This window comes from Rattus norvegicus, chromosome 1 (assembly GCF_021556685.1).
Source record: "Rattus norvegicus strain SHRSP/BbbUtx chromosome 1, alternate assembly SHRSP_T2T, whole genome shotgun sequence".
NCBI classification, from domain to species: domain Eukaryota; kingdom Metazoa; phylum Chordata; class Mammalia; order Rodentia; family Muridae; genus Rattus; species Rattus norvegicus.
This window is the reverse complement of record NC_141534.1, coordinates 24,217,562-24,238,209: the sequence shown is the minus strand read 5'-3', so window position 1 is coordinate 24,238,209 and position 20,648 is coordinate 24,217,562. Positions and strand designations below refer to the sequence as shown.

The 20,648-nt window shown below is 45.8% G+C and overlaps 1 protein-coding gene across 5 annotated transcripts in view; it reads left to right on the top strand.

The window, feature by feature from the left end:
• The window catches only part of Sgk1 (serum/glucocorticoid regulated kinase 1), a 118,409-nt gene extending 101,542 nt beyond the window's left edge, over positions 1-16,867 (top strand). For 2 of the 5 annotated variants that reach the window (XM_087551590.1, XM_087551592.1), the window contains exons 4-14: positions 11,713-11,788; positions 12,174-12,249; positions 12,420-12,524; positions 12,624-12,707; positions 12,819-12,950; positions 13,217-13,329; positions 13,608-13,731; positions 14,223-14,318; positions 14,863-15,018; positions 15,122-15,211; positions 15,621-16,857. In XM_087551590.1, the coding sequence (XP_087407716.1) occupies positions 11,713-11,788; positions 12,174-12,249; positions 12,420-12,524; positions 12,624-12,707; positions 12,819-12,950; positions 13,217-13,329; positions 13,608-13,731; positions 14,223-14,318; positions 14,863-15,018; positions 15,122-15,211; positions 15,621-15,788 (1,220 nt within the window). In that variant the 3' untranslated portion in view covers positions 15,789-16,857. 5 annotated transcript variants of the gene reach the window in all.
• The last annotated feature ends 3,781 nt before the right edge of the window (positions 16,868-20,648 follow it).

Sequence of the window (20,648 nt, the reverse complement as noted above, 5' to 3'; positions counted from 1 at the left end):
GGCACCAAGCTGTCCACGGTTCACAGGCAAAACACCCACACACTAAAAATAAATCTTAAAAATGAGAAAACTTGGACAAGACCTTTACAAATGACTAGGATTATAATTAACAACAGCCTATGAGGACATATGCCTAATTCTATAGTGGCCAACTCAGCTGCCTTTCTGGTGGCTGTGGCACTAGGAAGAACTGCCCCTGTTCCTCACCTGGGTAAAGCAGAGGGCTTGGGTGAGGGAGAGCTGGTATGCTGACCACCTCAGCTACTACCCAGGCCCAAGTCCAGGGCCCACATGGGTGAGTTGGCCCACTCCTAACATCTATCCTGTGCATGAGCTGCTGGAGCCCATGAAGGGGCTGGTCCTGCAGAGCCAAAGAAAGCTATGGGATCTTCATGATACAGGCAACACCAGGACATCCAAGAGGAGTCCTACATAAGTCTTAAGCCAGAGGCCTTGAACCTTGAATTTGCAATGAGTATTTGCAAGAAAAGGCATGCTATTTTACATGCTGTGAACCACTGCAGCTTCCGCTGTGAGATGTTTTTATTATTTAAATTTTGGTTGTTGTTGTTTTTTTGTTTTTGTTTTTTAATTTTGAGACAAGGTTTGTATACTAGGCTGGTTTCAAACAGAGATCCACCAGTCTCTGCTTTCTGAGTGCTGGAATTAAATGCATCATCACTGTCCAACTATAATGTTATTTTTAAAAGAGATGGAAAGGAATAATAGTCCAGAGGACCATATAATGTCCATTTTAAACTTTTAGAAACCTGTAATCTCTAAAAATGCAAAAAATTTAAGAGATGGGGGCAGGAGATAGAAGAGCGTCAGGTAGGAGTTATGTAGAAACCATTTGTCGTGTCCGTTTCTGCCCTTCAGTTATTTCTCGTCGTGATAAACACAAGGCCAGGTGTGAGGTTGTGTGCTTATAATCTTAGCGATCGAATGGCACAGGCAGAAGGATGAGCTTGAGGCAACCTCAGCTACATGGGGAATTCTGGGCTAGCCTGTACTGCACGGAAGCCTGTCTTCTTTTTTTTTAAAGATTTATTTTTATTTATATAAATACACTGTCACTGTCTTCAGACACACCAGAAGAGGGCATTGGATTCCATTACAGATGGTTGTGAGCCACCATGTGGTTGCTGGGATTTGAACTCAGGACCTCTGGAAGAGCAGCCAGTGCTCCTAACTGCTGAGCCATCTCTCTAGCCCCAAAATAATTCTTTTATTTTAACTTTTGCTTGATAAATTGGTGCAGTGCTCGTCTTGCATAGACTTGAAAAGAATGTTAAATTATTTGCCACCGAGTGGGATTACAACATTCAGAGACCCATATCAAACCTGGCAGGAAAAGTTATGAAAGTACTCTAAAGTCTACCGAATGCAGAAGAATGGAGATGTTCAAGTCTCAGGATATAACATCTAAGGCTTTTAATTGCTTAGCATGAAACCAGAGCCATACTGCATTTTCTCATCTCTGTGATAAAAAAGCCTATGTGTATAGTGGATAACATGCTATGACATACATGCATTATAATTGCAAATGGATATATTTCCCAGAACACTATATCCTGGAGACAGTAGCGAAGAGACATCTCAGTGGGCAGAACTTTAGAAAGTGAATCTGGATGCACATAGATTGCAAGCAATATGGCCACAAGTCTTCCTGTCTATCATGCTTGGGATGTGTCTACTATACCAGTTCAGTGAATGGTCAGAGACTTGGAAGGAACATGGTTGGGAAAAGGGGTGACATGGATATGTGGGTAAGAGGTGTGTGGGCTGAGCTTCTCTGAGTTTACAAAGGATAGGACATTTTCATGTCCCATATGAATGCTAGCCAGAGGGTGGTCTCAGCCTTTAAACCTTACATGGGTTGATGGTATGTACCCATAGTCCCAGCACTTGGAGAACATGGAGGTAGTAGGATCAGAAGTTCAAGGCCACCTAGGACTACAGAGTCTCAAAATAAATAAGTTTAAGAGGGTGAGTCTATTAGCAACCATCATAGCGGCAGACAGGCAGGCATGGTACTGGAACAGTAGCTGAGTTTTTATTGAGTACATCGCCACTACCCAGCTGGCCAACATGACCTCGTAACCCTTCCCAAACAGTTCTACCAACAGGGGACCGAGTATTCAAATACATGAGCCTATGTGGTCAATCCTTACTAAAACCACCAAGAGATACAGTGAGTTAACAGAAGTTTCTACTCAGCAAAGCCCCTCACTTTGGTCACTACTGTCTATCCTAAGTCTATGCTGATAGAATGCCAGCCAGTTGAATCCCCAATGTGGTGCCATTTCCCAGAGTCGCAGTCCCAGGAGTCAACTTTACCGGCAAGCTGATTCTATTTTGTCACTCCCATCGCACATAAGAGCACATTTTGTCTTAGCTGACTTGTTAGACTAGTTAGTTTTGTCAACTTGACTATATCTAGAATGAACTATAATCCCAAATTGGAAGGCTCACTTTTGATCCTGATCTTGAGGTTGGGCAGATACAAGTTTCTGACCTGGATCTTGGTATGGAGATCTTGAGGCAAAGTGGCTACTAATCCCAGGAGTTTAAGGCAAAGAGACCTCTGAGTTCAAGGTCACCTGGGACAAAGCTAATCCCAGACCCAGGCGTGGTGGTACACACCTATAATCTGGGACACGCCTTCTGCTAGAGACTTACACAAGGACACTGGAAGAAGGAAGAGTCTTTTTACCTGCCTGCCTCATGGGACGGAGCCACCGATAGGTCCTTGGACTTCCATTCTCAGCTGCTGCTGATCCTTGTTGGAAGTTGGACTAGATTGTAAGTCACTAACCAATTCTCTTACTATATAAAGACTCCCCATAAATTCTGTGACTTTAGAGAACCCTGACTAAGACAGACATTCTGGATGTAGACTAAGTTTCCTTTCATACCCTGCTTCTGCAGAGCTCCAGTATTACACATTCCACACCTGAAGACCTACAGCAATGTGCTTAAGCTTGTGGAATCTATCAGCCTTCTCAAGGTTCCCATATCCTGCAGCAGATGGCGAAGTGAGAGAACACTTGTTACAAGGAAAGTACTCAGCAGGCAGGGTGGGGCAAGATTCTTCAGAAGGCTGCATGCGACTAGAAAGAAAACAGGCTTCGCGATGCTTGGTCCCCAGTTAGTAGAAGTGTTTAGGAAGGATTAGAAAGTGGCCTTCTTGGAGGTGTGCAACACTTGGGGTGGGCTTTAAGGTTTCAAAAACCCATGCCAGGCCCAAGTTCGTGCTTGCTCTCTCTCTCTCTCTCTCTCTCTCTCTCTCTCTCTCTCTCTCTCTCTCTCTCCTTCCTTCTCTTTCTACCTGATCCCAGTAGACCAAACTGTAAAGCTTGCAGCTACTGTTTCAGTGTCATGCCTGCCTGCCTGTCTGCTTCCTACTGAAATGATGATAGCCTGGCCTCCTGAAACTGTAGACCAGCCTTTACCATATAGACCAGTGCTTTACCATATAAATTGCCTTGGCCATGGTGTTCTCTCAAAGGAATAGAACAGAGATACGCTGTATGCTTTCTCCCATATGTTCTCCATAGCTAGGGTTCATGGTTACCAGCCCAAGGATGAAGGGTTCTGAGTGGAAATTATAACACCCATTACATCCCTAATGACTCACTAACAAAAGTTTTACTTCCCGTCTCTAAATTCATGCCCTGTTGGCCTAGATATCTTAGTTCCAGAGGGGAAAAATGTTTCTATTAAGAGACACAATAGGGGGTTGGGGACTTAGCTCAGTGGTAGAGCGCTTACCTAGGAAGCACAAGGCCCTGGGTTCGGTCCCCAGCTCCGGAAAAAAGAACCAAAAGAAAAAAAGAGAGACACAATAAAAAAAATTCCATTGAATTGGGAGTTAAAATGTTTCCATTAAACTGCTAGTTAAAACAGATGGTTGGCCAAGTCAACATGGTAAGAAGGGGGTTACAATGTTGATGGGGTGACTGATCTGGCCCAACAAGAGGAGACTGGATGAGTACTTGAGTGGAGGCAAGGAAGCACATCTTAGTTCTGGAACTTCCATGTTTTGTTTCCTGATTAAAATTAATGGGAAATTACAGAAACCCAGTCCAGGAGGAAATATGAAAGGCTCAGACCCTTCAGTAATGAACTGTGTCTCACTCTCCCAGTTTAGAGAACAAAAGAGTGTAGAGTTTACTGAGGAATGGGGGAGACAGAAGCAGGTAATGAAATTGATCGTAAACACCAACTACACGTCTATGACCAGTTACAGAAAGAGCCTCACCGCCATGTTTTATTAAGATTACCTCTGAACATACAGTGGATATATTGATCAAATGTTCTTATTCCTCATTATTACCTTCCCATGTAACCTAAGATATTGACTTTGTATTTTATTTAAGACATGGGATATCGGGAAGAGTAAAGACTATCTCTTTTGGGGAAGAGTATTACTGAATTTTTGGTTGTACATAGAGTGGATATTTCATGTTAGGTAAGGGCATTACATTGTTATCTTTAATTCGGGAATTAAGCATGGTTTAAAGAGCTCTGTGTACATTTTAGATTGAGAACAGATTCATTTCTGATGGCTAATTGTAGGTATCACCTTCACTGAATTAAGGGAAATGGGTAAAGGATTGGGTTTATTGTGTTTTCCAGAGGGGTCTTGTGTGTGGGTGGATTGAGTTGGGAGTGTTCTACCTGCTGTGGGCTGGAGGCCTGAATAAAACAGAGAAGGTGGTCTCTTTAAATTCCTCACCTGTATACACAAACCCTTCATTTCGTCTTCATAACTCCAGATTACGCGTGTTTTGCCCCCCAGTGCCAGACATGAGGGTACGTGCCTGTAATCTCAGAATTTGGGCAGTAGAAGCAGAAGGATCAGAAGTTCGTTATCCTTGGTTAACACTAATTTCAAAGCAGTATGGGCTCCATGAGACCCTGTTTAAAAAGCAAGGGAAGAATGCAGAAGAAATGTATACATTTCCAAGCATCAAATATGTCCCAGGTCTTATTTTAGTGACTTCAGGGCACAGCTAGGTCTTAAAAGTAGCTAGGTTTGGGGTTGGGGATTTAGCTCAGTGGTAGAGCGCTTGCCTAGGAAGCGCAAGGCCCTGGGTTCAATTCCCAGCTCCGAAAAAAAGAACCAAAAAACAAAACAAAACAAAAAAGTAGCTAGGTTTGGAACTTCTTTAAAGCTTTTGGATAAGTGTTTGGCAACTTAGTAAACTACGGAACATGGCCTCCTTGTGTGCATGGCCTCCTGTGCGCAGCCAGGCCACGCTGTCTTCTAATAATAGAATGATCTAGAAAAGCTCTTAGAACACTCGGCCCTTCCTTGACCTTCCAGACCCCACCTCCTTCTACTGGTTCATATCAGCCTTCATTCTATCTCAACAGTGAACAATTAAGGCCTCCCTCCCACAGTTCCCTTTCCACTGCCTTTGACTCTCAGCGGCAGCCTTTACTTCAGACACTTGGTAAATTATCCTGGCTTTCAGTTCCTAGAGGCGACATCTTTGGGAGCATTGTAGGTGGGACCCTGGAACAAAGGTAGCAATCTTTCAGCCCTTTTTCCTGGAATTCCTACCACCCAGGCCAATCTGTGGCCCAGAGGGGGCTGTGCAAATGGTTTAATCATTGTGTACTAACTGGGTTTGTGTTGTTTGAGGCCTTTGTTGTTTTCGAAACAGAGTTTCTCTGTGTAGCTCTGGCTGTCTGAGTTGGTCTCAATTTGCAGACCAGGCTGTGCTGGTCTTAACAGAACTTACCTGCCTCTGCCTGCTTCTAGAGTGCTGGGCTAAAGGTGTGGGCCACTTTGTCTCCTTGCTTGTTCATTATTTTTCATGATTGATTGGATGGAAATATCAGTAGCCCCACTCTACAGATGACAAGATTAGGGTGTAAATTCTTGCAGAGAGCAGGCCTCAAGCAGAGTTAAGTATTTGACCAGGCACTCTTCCACCATCTGTACTCTCTGTAACTCTTAAGCTTGTGCAAGGGGCATAAAAAGTAAGAGCACTGACTGCTCTTCCAGAGGTCCTGAGTTCAAATCCCAGCAACCACATGGTGGTTCACAACCATCTGTAATGAGATCTGATGCCCTCTTCTGCTGTGTCTGAAGACAGCTTCTCTCTCTCTCTCTCTCTCTCTCTCTCTCTCTCTCTCTCTCTGTGTGTGTGTGTGTGTGTGTGTGTCTTTAAAAAAATATGTTCAAAGTGAAAGACTGTTAGTGTACAGGAAAAGACATCAAGCAATTAACTCTCCAGTCCTCCAATACAATATTACTATCATGTTGTCTTTTTTTCCTTTCTGCCATCTGTGGGCAGGGTTTGTAGGACACTGTGGCCTGGGGCTGACCTCAACTTCATTAGCTTCTCCAACAATTACAGGGTCAGGATGATAAGATTTGAGGAGAGACTTGGACTATGAGCTAAGTAAGGCTTTTAGCTTTCACCCTAGTTTGACAGATCTGCCAGAAATCGAGAGGTGATTTCTTTCTGTGAACTTTGTAAATAGGGAGGGGTGAAAAAGAGCCCCTTTACTGTCTATCTTGGTTCTAATTTTCCTAAGCATTTCTTAATGGATCTGCAAAGAAACACCAGGTTCTGTGTTCTTGATGGTGAAGACCAGGTTTTGAGATTTCCTGGGATGGGAGCTTCACTAGTGGATTCACCCTGGAGCAACTAAAGCTGGGGCGGCAGAGAGCATTGGCTCCTCAACCCCGTTCACTGTTTAGATTAATTAGATTGTATTCGATGGTAAGGGGCCTTTTATGTAAGTAAGTGCATAACCATACAGCCACGTAAACTGTATGTATGGCTTCCTGTGAGGTCATGGTCTCTTGATGCTAGGTCATACACAGACACAGTATTTAATTTTGATTCAAAGAGTGCCCCAGTTGTCAGACCATTGTATTATTTTTTGTGATCAGGTAGAAACTTTCCAAAACATATTTTTTCCAGATAACTAAGAGTTAAACACAAGGCAAATATGTGTTCTCCCTGTATTCTGGCTGGTAAGGTTGTTGATATCTTATAAACCTTTTATTGGTTGCTCATTGCATGGTGCTAAGCCAGTGCCCTGGCTACCTCCCAAAGATGAAGTCAAGCTGACCTTTCAGAGTCACAGACTCCTACCTGCCTGTTGCTACCAAGATTTCTCATTCTTCCAAGTTAGGAGAGCCTCCTGGCTTCTTCCACTCTCTCCCCAATTAACATTAGAAACTTCTGGAAAGAATGTTTGTGGAACATTGGCGTTATCATTTCTTGGGGAGGGGGGAGCTCTATAATAAATGAAGCTGCAGCTGTGTGGTTTTTAACAACTCTTAATGACATTATTAAGGATAATGTATACGTCTCTTGTTTTCTCCTGCATCGCCCATCTTTATGCACGTCACTTTTGACAGTTACAAATATGGATGGTAATAATTAGGATAGAAGCCGTGCTCCAGAAATAGATGCTTAGCCACCACTTGTCCATAATAGCTGTCATGAATCAACTCGTTTGTCATCAATTTCCCTTGGGGGATTACTATTTTAATAAAAAGACATGCTCTTAGCAACAAAAGCTCATCAATTCAGCCTCTCTCTCTCTCTCTCTCTCTCTCTCTCTCTCTCTCTCTCTCCCCCCCCCCTCTCTCTCATATAATAATTGTATTTTTCTGGTGTTTCTGTGTGTTTTGAGGATTCCCCAAGGAAAGTTCACTGCTTACATCACCGGCAAGTATAAATTGCACATCTGTGTTCTGGAGCAATACCAGATGATGTTTTCTTGTTATCAATGAGATATCTAGGTCGTCAAGACTTGGGGAGTAAAAAGGAGCTCAAGAGGAGATGTACCAGAATATCTAGATAATGCATTTCAAACCAGTTCCTCCAGTATATGGAAAAGTCGTCCTCTGTGAAGCTTTGAATTAAGTTATTTTAAACCGTCATCTTTCAGCGTTTGTATAGTCCAGTTTTCAGTAGCAATAGGAACAAGGCAGTTTTCTAAAATAGTAACAGATATGTTCTGTTTACATCTTGGTAAACCAGTTCCATTGGAGTCTTGGTTGTCATTTTACCCATACTGACCCATACTTGTAAGGCCACTGGCTTGAGAGTTTGGGCTGGTTTTTAAGCCAGCCTCCCACCAAAGCTCTGCGCTTTCTGGCTGCGGGAAGAACTGCAGGGCCTTGCCCTGGGACACATTAAAGCTCCAGGGCAATCCGACCTTCTGGAGTTCTCCCAGAGAACTCGATCGCCCTCTAGCCTGCACTTCCACTGAGTCAGCCAGGCAAGTTCGACTTACCCAGGAGGGAGGCTCTGGGAAGTGGCCAGCCGATAACCTCTCGGTAGCAGGACTACCTGGACCAAGGAAGGAAGACTAGATCAAGTGGTTGAATAGCTGCCAAGGGGCAGCGACAAGCCCGTGCTGTTAACAGGAGCATCGCACAATCCCTCCAAACTCGCTCCTCCCTACACCGCTGTGTGTCACCTTCCTGTTCGGAAGTCTTAGTAGGTTGCTGGGACAGAACTGGGGGCGCCTGCTCCACCCATCAGGTGTCCGGTTGGAAGAAAAGCCAGTCTCAACAACTTGATTCCCTCTCTGTTAAATGATAAGGTTAGCAGACCATCCGTCTCCAATCGCTGACCATTCCGGGCACGGAGAGGAAGCGGCACATCCAAATCCGTCCCTTTCTGTTCCAACCACAAATATATGGTTGAGCTTTCTCTTTATTGCACTTGGAGGCCTCTGACTTGAATTCCGTGTTCCTTTTGGAATGCATGCCAGCTTCCCTGGGAGACCAGACCCTGAGCATGTGTTTTAAATTTTTTTTCTGGACTGATTTGTGGTGATAATCAGTTAAGTTACATTTCTTGTATGTCTTGCTGGTGAAATAAGCCTAGGACGCTGATGACTGTAATTTTCTGGATGATGTTGCAAGAATAAATAGCCCAGTGTTGAACTTTGCAGCTTGCTCCCTTCCTGTATGTAAATTCCCTTTAGATATAAAGCGGGACTCGGAACAGAACTGCAATAGTAAGCAGCCTCTGACTGGACTTGTCATTTTGTTACTTCCAGTCCTGTCAGAGGCACATAGCCTCCAAGCTAACTCTTTCTGTAACTAGCTCTTCCTGCGACCTCCCTTGGTAAAGTAACCCCAGCCTTCACCTCTGCAGCACTGTGAAGAATGAGAGAGGAGGCCTTAAGATCCCCTTGGAAAGGTTCGTGTTTTGAGTTCTGTAGTTTGGATGGGGTGGATAAGACAAAGATGCCATGGAGACGCATGAGGATGCGCCTAACATTATTAGGTGATCCTCGGGAGGGTCTCTGGAAGGCTTCCTGATTTAATGGTTTTAAACAAATAAGCAAACATCTTTGTGGAGAACTGGTGTTTCAAAACAAACGTTTTTCTGGAGGGGAAGTTACCAGGCAGGTGTGGCGGGGGCAGGGCAGGACTGGGCTAAATAAACGACTGGTACCACATGGTTTGGAAGCACTCACTGGCAATAACAAATTCATAGTTTATGCAGAATCCAAGCACGGAAAAGGCATGGGCTGGTTGCTATGATTTGGAATCGCCTACACCTTGTTTTAGTTTGGAGTGCCAATTTCAGGCACCCTAAATGCATTTGGAAGAATGTCTACTAAGCAAAATTTTGTCTCCAGAGATGTGAGTCCCGCTCTCCTGGTCTCTAGCTGTCCAAAGTGAGCAAATCAAGAAGCAGCTGAGCCTAGAGATCATGTTAGGTGATGGGAGGTGGCCGCTGCTACAAAACAAACTCGCCCAAGACGAGGGGAAAAGCGCTTCGCATGCTTTCCCTAACCCGACAACTGGTATTTTGTAGTGTGTCAGTTCTAAAATGCTAGGCCTTTCGCATCAAGGGGTCATGGCAGGGCAGTTACCGCAGACAGCACTGCCAGCACCAGGTACTGGCCCAAGTAGCCGCCTTCCCGGCGCTGGCCCAGACCCGGTGCTCCAGGCTTCCTGGCCAGCGCTGGCGCGCGTCCCCACGTTGGCGGTGAAGCTGCAGCGACAGGCAACCCCCAGCGGCGGGGTTACTGCAAGACATTTCACTCCTGCCCAACTCAGGCTGCCTCCTGCGACTTCCCTCTGTCACCAGCTTTTTGAGACGAGTCTCTTACAAATATCTAAAGAGTTAACGGGCTTCAGTTATATGAACTTGCAAAAAACCAAGCAATAATATATAATTAAGTCTACCTGGATCAGCCATCAGGTAGCCCAAAGGAAAAACGGACGAGGTTTAAGACAATGCAATGCAATCTTGCAGATTTCTTTTGAGAGAGGGGCAGGCATCAGGGCAAGGGTATTGACTGCGCAAGGGTCACTCCAGGTCGGCCCCGGAGAAAAGCCCCTGCTCCCTCTTAACTTGCCACCTCCTCACGTGTTCTTGGCATGGCTAGGATTAAAATTTGCAAGGCTCAAAATTTATGCGGAAAGGACAGAATGTTCTCGGAGATTAGTTGGAAAAAAAAGTGAAATGAAGATTGTACTTTTTTTTTTCTTGTAGCGCAGAGACTTATTTCCGCCCCCTCCCCTACACATTCCTGACCCCCCCCCCCCCGCCCCGCTCTAGCCTTCCTTCCTCCTCTTCCAAGTTCTGGGATTTTTCAGTCTTGCTTGGTTTTGGCCAAAAGCACAAAAAAGGCGTTTTCGGAAGCGACTCGGCCGTGCACAAGGGCCATTTGTTTGTTTTGGGACTGGGGCAGGAAATCTTGCCGGCCTGAGTCACGGCGGCTCCTTCAAGGAAACGTCAGTGCTCGCCCGGTCGCTGTCGCCCGCTGAGCGCCCCTCGGTTCGCGGCCATGGGCGAGATGCAGGGCGCGCTGGCTCGGGCTCGGCTCGAGTCCCTGCTCCGGCCCCGCCACAAAAAGCGAGTGGAGGCGCAGAAAAGGAGCGAGTCCGTCCTGCTAAGCGGACTGGGTAAGTGCTGCCGCCCGGCTCGCCCGGACTCCGGGTCCGCGGAGATCAGGGCGGAGTACAGCGGGGGAACCTGGAGGCTGCGCGCTGGGCTGGGGACAGGGCACCGAGGAGGAGAGAGAGAGGGGGGAGAGGTGAGCGGTGAGCCGTGCATTGCGGTGTCCACTCGGGCAGCACGGGAGAGGAAATGGAAAATCACCGAGGCTCTCCACCCCTCCGGTTCCTTCCTCCGGCCCAGGCGGACGGAGGCAGAGTGCATCCCGGCAGGGTCCTGCTCGCGCAGCCTGTGGAAGCCTCGGTTCTGCCTGGGGCGACTGGCACGAATCGCTCAGGACACGGCAGCAACTCGCCCATCTTCCCGCAACTCGGTCTACAGCTTGCTGGGTGGCTGGGACCGGGCGGGCCGGCGGGCGGGGCCTTGTTGTGGGCGGGGCCCCGAGTGGCTTCCTGGTCCCGCCTGCCCCGCCCCCTGGAGGCTCAGGGCTTATAAAGTCGGTCGCAGAGCCGGAGCTCACTGTTGGCTAAGCGGGTCTCACTGCTCCTTTAGTCTCTTTGGACACTTTCCAAATATCGGGGCGATGACCGTCAAAACCGAGGCTGCTCGAAGTACCCTCACCTACTCCAGAATGAGGGGAATGGTAGCAATCCTCATCGGTGAGTGCTGGAAAAGCACCAGACTTGTGTAGGAGAGGCGCCGTGGAAATGATCCGGGGTTTTGAAGGTTCAGGATCAGATTAGCGTGTGGCGTCGGACGTTGCAGAACTGCCTAACCCCCTTCTTTTCTCTCTCTCTTTAAATTACAGCTTTCATGAAACAGAGAAGGATGGGCCTGAACGATTTTATTCAGAAGCTTGCCAACAACTCCTATGCATGCAAACAGTAAGTTTTGGGTTATTGGGGAAAATTGAAAGAATCGTTTAAATTTACTAGCAGCTAAAACTTGTTCACGGTGGCGAGGGGGTGGGGGAGCTGAAGTCTTTCCTCCATGGTAGATCTCTTCTGGTATTGAGCATTTTGCTTATTTAAAACATTTTAAACATTAGTAAGATTAATTCTTGAGAATGCTTAACCAAAATCCATGTCCCCTTAACAAACAAACCTTAATTTGCATTTAACTGGTTTGTTTTCCTTATGGGTTTTTGGAAGTAATTCATTCTGATGTTTTCAGTTTAAATACCGAACGGTTGAGTCAGAAATAGAACTTTTATGTATGTGTGCCCTCTGGTGGTGAATTAAGTTTCTAAAACAGCCCTTTAATCTCCAGCCCTGAAGTTCAATCCTATTTGAAAATCTCCCAACCTCAGGAGCCCGAACTTATGAACGCCAACCCCTCACCTCCTGTAAGTATATCTTGTCTGCTGGAGGAGAAATTATATGTAGTGGTCAGTCAAATGTTTAAGTACTGAGTCACTGTGAGGCTTTGAAAGGCGTATTTCATAAAGTATTTTATGTGTTAACAGTAAGGCTGTGTGCAGCTTATGTATTAAAGGATGACCGCCTTGTTTTCTAGCCAAGTCCCTCTCAACAAATCAACCTGGGTCCATCCTCAAATCCCCACGCCAAACCCTCTGACTTCCACTTCTTGAAAGTGATCGGAAAAGGCAGTTTTGGAAAGGTAAGTGCAACCCTGAAAACTTTGCAACTAGGCATGCATTCACTTTGATATTCTCCCCAAGGAGGATGGGAAAAATGACTGTCCTGGTTGACATTTCAGGTTCTTCTAGCAAGGCACAAGGCAGAAGAAGCATTCTATGCCGTCAAAGTTTTGCAGAAGAAAGCCATCTTGAAGAAGAAGGAGGTAAGGGTGACACCTGGTGGCAGGCCTGGTGAAGAACTTTTTTTACCCTGTGGTTTGCTACCCTGTTGAAATCTGAATTTGCCCCACTGAATCTCTTCTCTTCCTTCCTAGGAGAAGCATATTATGTCAGAGCGCAATGTTCTGTTGAAGAATGTGAAGCACCCTTTCCTGGTGGGCCTTCACTTCTCTTTCCAGACTGCTGACAAACTCTACTTCGTCCTAGACTACATTAATGGCGGAGAGGTAAGCTGATCATATAAACCTTGATTGGGGGGGGTCCAGGGGGAGGTGCTCCTGTTTGCCTTGCTTGGTTGGGTTTGAGACGAGCTTGTAAGATACTCAAAGGAGAGAAATTACGAGGATTAGCATTTCCATGAATTTACCAACTTACTCATAGTTAAGAAGTATCATTTCAGGCCGCTTCCCACAAGCTTTGCCTCCTGACTTCTATGTCAGGGCCTGATTAAAAGACCCTACTTACTCAGCCTCGGTTTCTTTGTTTCTTGCAGCTGTTCTACCATCTCCAGAGGGAGCGCTGCTTCCTGGAACCCCGTGCTCGCTTCTACGCAGCTGAAATAGCCAGTGCCTTGGGTTATCTGCACTCCCTAAACATCGTTTATCGGTGAGCCAAAGATTGGAATTGCCTTGCTGGGAAAGAGGGAGGTCAGCTTGAGCCCCTGGGGCTAAAATAATGAGTGATTATGTGCATATGTGTGGTTTGATTACTTCTGAAGCTTCCTTAGCTTGTGGGTTGTCTTGACTCCCAATGTTAACAAAGGCTCCTTTCTGTGATTGGCTATGGAACGGGAGTGGATTAACAATCTTAATACCCCTAGCAATCTTTACGGAGGATTTGTGATGAAGTCACATTAACCTGTGTAACCACCTTTCCCCCCACAGAGACTTAAAACCAGAGAATATTCTCCTAGACTCACAGGGACACATCGTCCTCACTGACTTTGGGCTCTGCAAGGAGAACATCGAGCACAATGGGACAACGTCCACCTTCTGTGGCACGCCTGAGGTAGGCCATCCTCCTGACTCATCTACCCACACCCTTCCAAGAGATAGGTGCGCATGCAGTAACACTTTTAAATTCAAAAAGAGGGATAAACGCTCAAGCAATGCCTTAGTACAACTCAGTGAAGTCAGATACTACTTGTTTGGTTCACTCTGAGTATTCCCAAGGCCTCCTGCTACTGTTTATCCCAACTAGCTGTTTATGACATAAGAGATTCATCCTCGTGGTACCACTAGGTACCAAGTTGCTCCCTAAATATATCAGTATACACGTAGGGGACCAATAGACCTCCAAAAGTACAGAGGTTTTAACTAAGAAGCAATCTAAATACACACACACACACACACACACACACACACACACACACACACACACCCCACACTCCCCACACTCAGAGCAAGTTCTCTGGTTCTGGTCTTTTCAAAGCACATGCTCACTGTGAGGACTGCTTGGTTCTGAGAGCTAACCTCTCCTTCTGATGCGTGTCATTTCAGTATCTCGCTCCTGAGGTTCTCCATAAGCAGCCGTACGACCGGACAGTGGACTGGTGGTGCCTCGGGGCTGTCTTGTATGAGATGCTCTATGGCCTGGTGAGTAACACACAGAATCATGCCCGTGACACTTAGAAAACCTTTGTGGATCTGCTCATGCAGGGTTAGGTACTGTGGCTTGTCCTTATCAGTAGCCTTATCAAAAGCTAATAAAGGAGACACTGATTATTTTACATTTTACAGTTTTATAAAGTCTTCTGGATTTTTTTTTCAATAGTCTTGTTTGAATCTTAGGGTAGGCCCTGGAAATTGTACTGAGCAACATTCCCAAGTCTTCTGCACAGTTTACTTAACCTGTTCCAGTATTATTAGCCCCAACACACACACACACACACACACACACACACACACACACACACACACACACACACAGTAAAATAGGGAAGGGACCAGCTCAAATCCAGCTTAATACGAGCTTAGCAAGCACTGAGGAGGGAAAAAGAGAAGGATAGGAAGAAGGGAAGAAGAGACAAAGGGAACAGTTCATGCCTTCATAGTTTCCCTGCTGTGTGTCTGCTCAGCTCTGGATTTGAGGCAGTTTTTGATCCCCCATGAATCTGAAGGAATTCCCTTCCTTTTCCAGCCTCCGTTCTACAGCCGGAACACAGCCGAGATGTATGACAATATTCTGAACAAGCCTCTCCAGCTGAAACCAAATATCACCAACTCAGCAAGGCACCTGCTGGAGGGCCTCCTGCAGAAGGACCGGACCAAGAGGCTGGGTGCCAAGGATGACTTTGTGAGTGTCCTGCTGTCACGGGACCTTGGGGGAAGAAACCTTGACCTCATGACCTTATATTAGAGTTCTCCCGCATCTAAATGAATCTGTTTCTTTTTAACAGATGGAGATTAAGAGTCATATTTTCTTCTCTTTGATTAACTGGGATGATCTCATTAATAAGAAGATCACGCCCCCATTTAACCCAAATGTGGTAAGTGTCTGTTTCTGGTGTAAGAATAGTGAGACCCAGAAGGTTTCTTTTCTGTCAGAATTTGGAGAAACAAATAGCAGCTACCATCTATCTATTGACCCATCATCCCAGAGGAGAATTATTTTATGTATGTTTTTATCCCAAATTCGTTCAGTGAATATGAATGCATTTATTATCGTTTCCAGTCCTAGTAACATATATCTGTAATATCTGTACCTCAGGACTAAAACAGGATAAGGAGTTTGAGGCCAGCCTAGGATACATAGTGAAACTTTGTAATCAACGATATCTTTCTAAACTTTGGAACCTTTAGAGTTAAGTTCATAGTGGAGGGTATAGGACTTAAGGACTCCTGCCCTTTGCCCTGTGACCTCTTTAATGCTGAGTGTACTTCCCCTTCTTTTGACAGAGCGGGCCCAGTGACCTTCGGCACTTTGATCCCGAGTTTACTGAGGAGCCGGTCCCCAGCTCCATCGGGCGATCCCCTGACAGCATCCTTGTCACAGCCAGTGTGAAAGAAGCCGCGGAAGCCTTCCTTGGCTTCTCCTATGCCCCTCCTATGGACTCCTTCCTCTGAAAGCTCCCAGGATGGTTCCGAAGGATTTCCTCAGCGTTTTTCTAAAGTGTTTTAGTTAGCCTTTGGTGGAGTTACCAGCTGACAGAACATCTTAGAAGAGAAATTTGCACACCAGGAAGCTTGGCAGTCCCGCCTGCCGGGCGCTGCACGCGGCTTGACGCGGAAGCTTTCCGGAAGCTTTCCGAAGAGCACATCCTCCTCTCAGTGAGCTAGTGAGGTCTTCATTTCTTTTCTTCCTTCCAACGTGGTGCTAGCTCTAAAGGAGCTTGAGAGTGCCGCCTGAGACGCACCTTGGTCTCAGTGAGAAGGAAGATGCAGGTCTAAGAGGGATCTCCGCAGGTCTGAGCTGTGATCAAGAATATTCTGCAATGTGCCTTTTCTGAGATTGTGTTAGCTCCAAAGCTTTTCCTATCGCAGAGTGTCCAGTTTTTGTTTGTTTTTTTTGTTTTGTTTTTTGTTTCGTTTTTTTTCCCAACCCTTGCGTATTTCCCATGTGTGCAGTTAGTGTGAGTGCTATGCCTGATCACAGACAGTTTTGTTGTAAGCATCAATGTGACACTTGCAGGACACTACAATGTGGGACATTGTTTGTTTCTTCCACATTTGGAAGATAAATTTATGCGCAGACTGTTTTTTTTTTTGTAAGATATAATAACTAAAACCTATTGAAACGGTCTTGCAGTGACGAGCATCCAGATGCTTGAGGGAAGCATTGCTGCTACAAATATTTCTATTTTTAGAAAGGGTTTTTATGGACCAATGCCCCAGTTGTCAGTCAGAGCCATTGGTGTTTCATTGTTTAAAATGTCACCTGCAAAATGGGCATTATTTATGGTTCCCCCCAACCTTTGTTCATTTTCTTTTGCATTCCTGATTATTGTGTGTAAAGAAAGTCTGTACATTGGGTTATAACACTAGATATTTAAACTTACAGGCTTATTTGTAAACCATCATTTTAATGTCCTGTAATTAACATGGTTATAACATGTACACTCCCCCCTACTCACCACACAACTTTTTTTGTGTGCGGTGAAACCAATTTTGGTTTGCAATAAAATCTTGAAAACTATTTGCACAAATTGTGTCACTTGTTTAACTTTGTTATGTTTCGGTAAACTGGATTTAGGACGGGGGAAATAATGGATCAGTTTGAAGATAATTTCGGTAAGCTCGGGATAGTAGCACACACTTTCCATCTCTGTCACTTGGGAGAGGCAGGGGGATTACGGATTGGGTGGCTTCCTTACTTCAGGGCCCTCGGAGGTGGGTGGGAGGCAGGTGGTAGTTTGCCAAGGCTGGCCTCATAACTTCTGGTGGAGGACTTTTGCTAGCACGTGAAGGCCTGGCTTGCATCTCCTCCAGCACTGAGAACATATTCTACCTTTACCCCCAGTATTTTGTGCTGCCAGTCATCAATCCATCCAAACAATGCAATAAGGTCATACATTGTATATCACATCATGTTCCCTGTGTTTGACTGTCTCGTGAGGTCCTGTGGACGGCTTGTCCTCACATTGGGCTTATCAAGTGACAGGTAATTCTTTAAGCAAATATGAGGAAGTGGGGCTGGGCTCTGAATGCTTAGAGACATGATACAGGTTGTTGCTTTCTGTCAGGGCTGCAGACTCTGTTTGCTGAAAGGTAATCTGGGCAATAGTATAGAGTGCCACCAAAGAGGGCACATTCATGTCACAAATGCCCATGTTCCCAACACGCTCTCCCGGAATGGGCGAAAGAAACAGTTCCTGCCTAAACCAGTGGGAGCTAGCATCTCAAGGGCAACCAGGTTGTGAGTCTGTCCGGCAGAGCCCTCCTCCAAGGTCTGTCCCACTGGAAATTAATACTCTTAGGGGATCCTCTCAAACCCCAGTCTTCTGGACCTTTGACACCAATGCTTAGCACTTCAAGGATGCCCAATGGATCCTGCTGTTGTCACCTGCACCTTTTCATCTGCCCTCCCCATTTGTATACAGTTCCCCCAAGGAGAAGCTGTGACCTTTCCCCTCTTCCGACTCATTGAAGGCCTCCACTTAGAGCCCCTGCCTGCACCCTGACCTTCAAGGCTTCTAGAGTCAGGCAAACCTTTGGCTTCCCTTATCCATCACGTTTGATGGAATGTGCTGGCAGAGTAGCATTCAATGGGAAGAAGACTGCCAGCTCCCAGGCCTGCAGAGTGCATGGTGCAGTTGTATTAGGCATTAGCTGCACATTAAATTCCTTACCAAACCCAAACAACAAAAAAATCCCGGACTGTTTTCCAGGGAAACCATGCTGCCTGCTTTGGTCAGAGGACTTGCTCCCCCCCTCTACATTCTCATTGGCAACAACAGTTACAAACTATCCCTCCAACAAAAAATGTTTACATTGTCCTCAGAGGCCAAGGTCTATGATCTCATTGGTTTCCCAGAGGACCCAGTTATAAATTAGAAAGTGTCTTTTGCTTGGGTTTTTAATTTTTTTTTTGATGTTTGCTTTCTATTTTTTTTTTGTTTGTTTGATTTTTGAGATAAAAATCTATGTAGTTCTGGCTGTGATATAGACCGAGCTGGCCTCAAACTCAAGATACATGTCTCTTTTTTTTTTTTTTTTGGTTCTTTTTTTCGGAGCTGGGGACTGAACCCAGGGCCTTGCGCTTCCTAGGCAAGCGCTCTACCACTGAGCTAAATCCCCAACCCCAAGATACATGTCTCTTGAGTGCTGGAATTAAAGGCCTGCTCCATTAATTCTGACCTTCTTTGCCTTTTGAAAGATGAGATCCCATATAGCTCAAAGCTGGCCTCGAACATGTCATGCATAATGGCCTTGAACTCCTGCCTCCCCTGTCAAGTACTAGAATCTTAGGCATGTGCCATCATACCTGACCTGAAGGCTTTTTGTTAGTCTGTTTCTTTAGTTATTTTATTTTCTTTCTTTTTCCTTAGTTGGAAATCTGGTTTATCGGGATATAGTCAATCACTTCACACAGATATGAATTTATCCAGAACTGAAATATGCTGGAGGTGTGCCAAGTGCTATCAAGCAAATGAGAGATTGGATCAACCCAGTTGTGTGGGAAGGGAACAAGACAGGAACAGGGCAGTAAAGAAGGAACAAGAGATCAATGGACAAACGGCAAATATTTGCTAAGTATTCTGATGCCAAATACGACATGTGCGGAGGTATCACTTATCTACGAGAGTGGGGCATGTCCCTGCCAACGTGTTCCTAGAGGCTCAGCCACTGAGGTAGAAGAGGGGACAAAGTGGCTGAGGTGTGGCAGAACGCACTCCTCATCCTCACACTTAGGAGGCAGCAGCGTGGAGTCTGGACTGTGTATAGAGAGATTCCATGGTTCAAAAGAGAATGGGGGAAGGGAGGGAGGGAGGGAGGGAGGGAGGGAGGAAGGGAGGGAGGGAGGGAGGGAGGGAGGGAGGAAGGGAGGGAGGGAGGGAGGAAGGGAGGGAGGGAGGGAGGAAGGGAAGGAGGGAGGAAGGGAGGGAAGGAGGGAGGAAGGGAGGAAGGGAGGAAGGGAGGAAGGAAGAAGAGAGAAAGGGAACAGTTCTTCATAGTTCCCCTGCTGTGTCTGCTCAGCTCTGGATTTGAAGCAATTTTTTTTTTCTTTTTGGTTCTTTTTTCCGGAGCTGGGGACTGAACCCAGGGCCTTGCGCTTCCTAGGCAAGCGCTCTACCACTGAGCTAAATCCCCAGCCCCTTGAAGCAATTTTTGATCCCCTATGCTTCAATGTGAGTTAGGTCATTCTCCTTGAACAATGTGCCGTGTCCTTGAGGAGACATGACATGATGCTCACCTGTAACCACATGGGAGGTGATGAATGTGGAATCAAGGGAACTGGGGAAGTCCTGAGGCCCCCATGAGCTCTGGGACAGGGGACTCCCTAAGAGTCTCACTCACCAACAGGAGTTCTGGAAACTTTCCTGGGACGTGAGTTTGGTGCCGGTTGAGACAGGACTAGTCATGTGTTAGTCCCATTGTGCTCTGACCCCGTGTGGGCTTTGTGTTTGATTTATTCTTCCTTCACTAATCCAGCAACATCAAGGTCAGGAAACCATGTAGGAAGGTAATCTGCCAGTCAGTCCTGAGCCAACGTCAAGTCATGGCACTCGGTTCACCAAGTCTGTCCATGCTGCCTGAGGTAGAAAACAGATACGCTCTTGTTGGCTGTTTCCCTGAGATCTCACCAAATTAGTCAACCCAGCAAAGGCGCCATCTTGTATTATAGTGGCCAAAGAGATGGAGAGAAGGGAGAAGTTCTGTAGATACTATTCTATTGGTGACTGGTGAAATACAATGGCAAAACCACATACACTGTAGAGGTAAACTAGGCAACCATCTTAGAAACGTGTTCATCAGTATGAACAAGATGAATGTGTATATAACTGGTGGCCCACTGGTTTCAGGGAGGAAAGAGAAAAAAATAAAAAAAATTAAAAACTCTAATAACATTCATAGCAGTGTTGGATATGTTGGCTCAAAGATAGAGCACTCCAAAATTGACACTAATAATAGAGGGAATGAGGCAATGGCTGTCATATAGTAGAATACTATACAACAGAGAAGAACCACGCCTCGAAGCATCAGGAAAGAAATCTCACAGACAAAATGGAAAGCGTGTGGCTTGGCTTAAATAAACATTACAAGCAGGAAAACAGGGTGAGCTGATTTGGAAGCAAGGATGTGGTTTATTCTCAGAGCAAATATCCTATGGCCAAGAGGATCTGTGCTGAGGACGGTCGTTGGGTACCACTTTGCTTTTTGCTATTTTGTCAGGATCGGGCTGTGAACCTATAGCATGTGCACTTTCTATGCTATTTTATGTATACAGGATTTCCCCTCTGTATATTCCTATGTACCATGTGCATG